Source organism: Vigna unguiculata, chromosome 6, assembly GCF_004118075.2.
Source record: "Vigna unguiculata cultivar IT97K-499-35 chromosome 6, ASM411807v1, whole genome shotgun sequence".
Taxonomy (NCBI): domain Eukaryota; kingdom Viridiplantae; phylum Streptophyta; class Magnoliopsida; order Fabales; family Fabaceae; genus Vigna; species Vigna unguiculata.
Window position 1 is genome coordinate 25,758,090 of NC_040284.1, and position 7,321 is coordinate 25,765,410.

Genomic DNA, 7,321 nt, shown 5'->3' on the forward strand with positions numbered 1-7,321 from the left:
CATAAATATCTAAATAAACTTACATTCACATTCTTTGAACTAATTAATTTTTAAAAAGTATGTAATTTTAATTTTAATTCAGAATAGTCAAAAACAATTTTCAAAAGTAAGGGATTTCAGTTTTATCTTTCAAACTAACTGTTCTAGCTAACGGGAATAGTTCTATCAGCCAGAATATTCAAAATAGCATCAGAGTCCTTTTACTTTTGTTTTTTCTACCCTCTGAACATTCCTCTTTCCTTTGTTATTTCTTAACATCCTGCTTAATTGTATCATTCGCTTTTATTGTTTATCCACAATAATTCAGTCTATAATTTTATTTTTTTTTGTATTTTTTTCATAAATACTCATCAAATCGGTGTTTTACCGATCTAAATTGGAATGATATTGAACTTATCATCGCACTAACTAATTCCTAAGTTTTAGATAATAGATTCTTCATGTCATTATTGTTGAGTTTGTTATAAGAAAGACCAGTACCCTTCCACCTACACGCTGGTATTTGGATTTGAGATATTTCTGTTTTACGTTACATACTTGGGTCAGATAAGGTCATAAGACATTAGTCTGATATGTCTTAAGGTTAAGGATGTGTTTACTTTTATGTATTTAAAATTGTCGACTTAATATAGGTAATAAGAAAGTCCAATTCCGATTTATCTAGGAACCGATCAAACAACAATCTTCCTGCTTATATAGCCATAAGTCGATCTAAGACACATAAAAGGATAATATTTCACTAGTGCATTTTGGAGTATTTACATCGCAGTATATGCCTCGGTTCCTGCGGACCCGCTGCATATAAGCACGCGGTGGCAGTTTCGTAATTAAATTCATCTTTTATGTCTCGGTTATCATACTAACCGAGGCATATGGCTAAAAAAAATTTGACTCACGCGTTGACCCATAATTTGAATTTTTTTTTTTACTGAAGCAATATGCCTCGGTTCTCTAATAACCGAGACAGTATCGAGACAATAGGCCTCGGTCAAGCGCCCACCCGAGGCAGTAAGGGTACAATATGCCTCAGTTTCGAATAACCGAGGCAGTATCCCTTCGTAGGGTTAAAAAACCCCAATTTCTTCATTGTGCAGCGACATCTTCTCCGATTTCTCTGCGAGCTTCACCATCTCCGGCCAGCCTTCATCTTCTCCAACGACCAGCGCCACCGTCCCGCACAGCTCCCACCGTCCAGCACACCTCCGACGCTCTAGGGCAGCATTTCGTCGCCGCTGTTGCCGACCCCGTCGTCGCTCTTGTGAGGTCCGTCCCCGCAGCCCCCTTTCCGATCTCTTCAACCGCGACGACCTACGAAAATCCCGTTCGCGCAAACACGCCTCTGATGGCCACAAACATGACGACGCGATCGGCGTTGCAGAGGGCGAGGGAAGGGTTTGGCGGCGGAAGCAATGGCGGAGGACAGTGCAGCCATGGCCGCGGACGGTGGAAGGTTTCAGTGTGTAACAAAACTGAGTTGGTTGGTGCGGTGGAACACAATTACGCCTGCACCGCACCGCCCTTTTCCGAAGACCAGCGCAGCTCTGCGTGTTTTTTTTTTTTGAATTTCTGATGCTCATTAGGCCTCGGTTGTGCGAGAATCGAGGCAGTAAAAATTAAATATGCCTCGGGTTGTAACCGAGGCATAAAATACTAGCTTTTTATCTCGGTCGTATATGCAGCGGGTGTGGACCCGAAGCCAAAAGCTGGAAATAACTGCTGTCATTTCCCTTCCCTGCACTAGTGTTTTATCTTAGAAAGTTTGTATATGTTATGCATAACATTTTGTATACATTTAATATTTAAATGGTGTAAATATTATCATTTTTAAATCGGGGCAATTTTTTGTAAAAAGATAATCTAGTTTTTACCATAAAAAGATATGAGTGAAAAGTATTACAATTTCTTATAAAAGGTTAAAAGGTGTATGGAGAAAAAGAAAACCAGAGAAATAGTGAGAAGGATTGGCGCAAGAGATTCAACATGAGAGACTGGGTAAGTATTTAATGACTAAGTGAAGAATAAATTTGTTCGTATTTAGTTTATTTATCTTATTATGAATTATTATTTTTGTAATGTTAGACCTAATCCAGATTGGGTCATAGTCTATTACCGATGGGTGCTGAATAAAGGTTAGTAAGGGTTCGAAATTGTCGTTATTAGAATAATAATCGAAGACTTAAATAGAAATATTATTGAAAAAAGACCTTATTGAGAAATGGCAGGTCGAAAGTTTGGAGGATTCGAAGGAAAGGAAACCTTATAATAAGAGAGGTAATCAAGAAAAAGACTGTTAATCTCTTATTTCTGTTTCATTAAGATTTTTATTATTTAAAATTAAGAAATTATGTCTCTTTCTAACCCATATAGTTATTTTGTGATATGTACTAAAGAAAACGTAATAAAAGAAGACAATAATATATAGCTCAAAAGTCTCATAATATTTCCTAGAATCTATTAAAAGCTAATTACAAGAATAGTTGGATAGATTATAATATCCTTAGTAACTTTGCATACACAACAATTAAATTAAGATAACAATTGATAAATTTATCAAAATAATTAGTGGAATAATGTTCTATAATATAAGATAACATCTCTTTTGAACAATTACAAATATGAACTTTTGAACATTAAGACACATCAAAGCACAAATTTTATATACATTACGACGTTTTCAAATTTCGTTCTTAGAACACTTTGACATCCATTATGGAAGTGAAAAGAGATTATAAAGTTGAACTCTTCCAATTGATTCTCAAGTGAGGGTTTTGTTCCAATTTATAGAGTTCAAACTCATGGATTCTTTTTTGATTAACCACTAATCTTACAAGAATTTAATCATACTCAGCAATTTGTTACGATTTGCTACAAATTAGCTAGGTATAATTTGCTATGGAGTTTTTAGAGACTAGATTGGGAAATTTGCTACAAACTGTCCAGCAAATTAACAAACAAGTTTTGTAGTTAATTGGCGAGGGTATTACAACATTTGTTTTTAATTGATTAGAAAGGCTTTAGAGATGGATTTGCGATGGACATGGGGTGAAATAGCGAGGGAATAGTTTCTCGCTACTTAACTACCTAAAATTTAGCTATGAAAATTATTTTTTATATTTCCTCACTAATTCATTGCAGAATGATTTTGCGAGGGATCTATGAGATATTAGTTAGGGATTATTTCTTCACAAGTACGATAAATTCTTGTAGTGAATCACTATGTATATTATTCCTAGCTCCTAGTTGTGCCTATCTAACTCTTTTATGCTAAGCGCTTTGATAAACAGATATGCAACGCTCATTTTTTCTTTCCACCTTTTATAATTCAATGTCTCCATATTCAACAAATTCTCTAAGAATGTGATATCTTTTAGAATAATGTGTTGTCTTTTGATGCGATATAGGATTTTATGCTTGAGTGGTTGCTCTGTTATTATCACACAACAAAACATTTGGTTCGGCCATTAAAGGAACTACATCAAGTTCAATTAAGAAAATTTTCATCTACATTGCCTCCTTAGCAGCTTCAGTTGCTGCTATATATTTTGCTTCAGTAGTAGTTGAATCAGCGATATTATGTTACTTATAACTTTTCCAATTGTATTGCCATTTTTGGTTACAAAACCAGAAACAAATTTTGCATCATCAACATCTAATTGAAACCTTGCATCAACATAACCTTTTAGCTTGAGTTCGGAATCTCCATATATGAAGAATTAGACTTTATTCCTTCGTAAGTACTTAAGAATGGTCTTGACCACTTTCCAATATTCCTCACCTAAATTGGCTTGATATCACAAGTCATAGTATACATGACAGTTCCACTACACTATATCCATATGTTTTTTATTTAATCAATTTAATTTATTTTTTAATGAATTTACTTAAAATGTGTTAATTAAATTAAATTTTATTCAATTTTTAGAAAAATATTTTTTTATTTATTAACTTAAACTACTGATAAATCAAATTTATTTTTTATAAATTTTATTATGCTTAATTTTCAGTCTGTATCAAATAATTAAATATGTTATTTTAATTTGTATTGTTACTTTTTTTTAATTTAAAATGTTGAAAAACTGATAATAAAAATGTATTAAGATATAAAAGATGGTAAATTCAGTAAACTATAGGTTAAAAATGAACTAAAATAATTTATAATTTGTAAATTAGAAACTCTTAAAATAAGTTAACATTAAAATATTTAACATTTTTTATTAATTTCAAATAAAGAAGTATATTAGTTAATTGTTTTACTAAATACGCATTATGTATATATTATCTGTTTTTAAGAAGAAAAAAAAAATAGAATGTCAATATGTGAACCTTGCAGAATTTGTAAATGATTTTCTTTATTTGGCCCGATATTTGAGTTGAAAGGTCTTGTTATGATTTTGCATTTCTGGGAAGGAATTTTCGAAAGTTATTTTCTTGCTGGGACATGTTATTTAAGTAATTTTAGTCTCCATATTTTTAAATTTTGCTAGTTTAATCTATTTATTACCTCAGTGCTTCTATAACTTAACTTCCGTATTTGTTTGGGAATTTTATTTTATTTATTTCACATTTTTCTATTCGATGGAAAATGTATAAAACATTTTAAAGAAAAATTAAAATTTTGTCACATTTCATTTATTTTAAAATATCATAGATAAAATGTATCAATAATTTTGAATTTATAAACAAATTTATTTTGTCCATAAAAATTCGTCAATAAGGAAAAACTACTGAAAAGTATAAACAAATAAAAACTACATGAAAATATGTAAATAATTTAATTAATAAATTATTACATTTAAATAACAATTAATTAAATGTAAAAAATAAATTTTGAAAAACGTAAATTTACTTAAAATATGTTAAAATAAATTATCAAAATTTAAATTAATTAATTTAATTTTTTTTCTAGTATCGATTATTTGATTATTTTCATCACGTCTTTATTGTATTGAATTCTACGACTTTATTTGCAAATTGCAGAGTTTTTAAAGAAAAAAAAGTTACATTGTTTTCGTGCTTTTGCATGTTGATTTTCCCACTTTCTTTATACATCTACAACACACGCGGCTGAGAATCTAAATTCTTCCACCGATAGTTGGAAACAAACAATTTTTTTTTTGTATTTCTGAGTTGTTTTGATCATCAATTTGTAAAATATGGTCCATTGATTTTTTTATTTTTGAAAAAGTGATGTAGTTAAGTAGAGGTCGAATTCTGATGGTTTCATTTAATTGCCAACTAAAACAATCTTGAGATGCACGAGTTTCATTTAAATGAAATCGCCTACATTAAATAAGGCTTCATTGAAAGTTTTATACCTATTGTACACTTGGTTTCTCTTGTGAGAGCACTAAATGTAAATTACTATGAAAATATGTGGCCTCATGTGGACTCCATTGTAGGTGCTTCTGTTCACAAAGCAACCATGAATGACAAAAGTGTTCCTGCTGCACTCCTTCGGATGTATTTTCACGATTGTTTGATCAGGGTATGCAACCTTTTGCTTCTCCTAAAATTCAAATAATATTCATATGGAGCAAGTAATCGTCGGCTTGATTGACGACTTCAATCTTATATATAAAGAGACTGTTACAAACAAATGATTGACAGAAGATGATCATTGTGAAAAGACTTAAAGTAAATAAACTTGTTGTTGCAGTAAGTATAAAATATTGAAGAGGGTGAGAATAATATTGGAGTGCAATACTGTATTATTCACTTAATCAAACTTTTAAATAGGTAAATAATAAATAATTAAGTGCTACAAATTAGGAGTCCATTACTAACAAAAAACAAAATTATAGGAGCACTCACAACACAAAAAATATCTCTAAATATATGACAATCAATTAACTACTTGGACTTTAACCTGCACACATATAAACGCTCTCTTGCACACATATACACATCTTTAACCGACCTCTATCTTGACAACATCACTTTGTAAAAGAAATAATGAAACTGGTTGGAAAAGGAACACTTCACTTTTAATATCGTCCTCCTTTATAAGAGCTATAAGAACTTGATCCTGTTTGGCGAAAGAAAAAAAATCAAAAGACCGAACTTGATCTGTTTCGTGAAAGAAAAAAATAAAAGACTCTTTTTTACAAATTCGATTTACCATGGAGTCCTAATTACGGAAAAGCCTAAACAAACACACCGTAAAAATCTGTAAACAAACACACCGTAAAATTCTGTAAAACGCCGCCAGATTTACAGCAGTCTCCGGAAACTTAAACCGCTTCTACCACCATCATTGTGTTCAACTGGAAAAATTCAAAAGCATGCATGGATTAAACTGCAATACGCTACTGCAATCGATGTATCATGAATTAAGAAATTAATAAAAAAAGGTAAATAATCCCAAAAAGTTAGTTACCTGTAATCAAATATCATTGTTCCGGATTTTGAAATTCCTACCGATGAGGAACGCACAGAAAGCATCAACTGCGGCGTAAGTAATTTGATCGTCACTGAGAAGAAAATCACGCCACCTGCTCCTGCCAATCTCCCTCGGTTGGGATATTTGGTAACCGAGACACTTCTGCACGATCTCTTCCACCGAAGCCTGTGCGAGGTTCTCGAAGAACAGCCTCAGATCTAGAGGATCAGTGCACATTTCCAACTGGAACCTCGATTGCTTGAGCTTCCGCCGGTCAGAGTGATTCCAGAATCCGACGAAGTTGTGGTTAGGATTGTTCAGGAAAGTGCGGAGGTTACTCGGCACGCGGTTGGCGTGCGCCAGTTGGAAGATGAGGCACCGTCTACCGACGCAGAGTTGCAGCGTGTCCACCGGCGGATTGTTGGGGCCGGGAGTCCAATGAACGCCGAGGCCGACGACTAGGCAGTTAAGGTAGAGGTATCGGCGGCTGTTGTGGAGCGTGGTGGCTAGCCAGTGCTTAACGACGGTAGCGTTGGCGGTGATAGTGACGTTGAAGAAATCGTTCTCGCCGAGGGTAATGGAGTAGAATTGGTGACTAAAGCAGGTCTTTCTGGAAATGATTACAGCCATGTTTTGTATTTCGGTGTTTCTGCTATGCAGTTTTGGTTTCTCCACTAACCAGAGTTTGTTAGTGAGGATATTTAAATTGTAAATGGCTTGATAAAGGCGCGGATCGCAAGAGAGTACATGCATAGTTGTATACAAAAAAATAAAAATAAGATGAAAGAATGTAAATTACATTTATATTCTTATGCTTATTCTTTTTCTACTCCAACATTCTCTGCATAATATCTTAATTAAAAGTAATAATAATAATAATAAATATCAAAACAATAATACCAAAATAATAATAATAATAATAATAATAATAATAAGACTCTT

The 7,321-nt window shown here is 32.8% G+C and overlaps 1 protein-coding gene across 1 annotated transcript; it reads right to left on the reverse strand.

The window, feature by feature from the left end:
- Positions 1-6,382: 6,382 nt before the first annotated feature.
- LOC114188558 (Werner Syndrome-like exonuclease) lies at positions 6,383-7,009 on the reverse strand. The gene has a single exon (XM_028077129.1). The coding sequence runs from the start codon at positions 7,007-7,009 to the stop codon at positions 6,383-6,385; it is 627 nt and encodes a 208-aa protein (XP_027932930.1).
- Between the last annotated feature and the right edge of the window lie 312 nt (positions 7,010-7,321).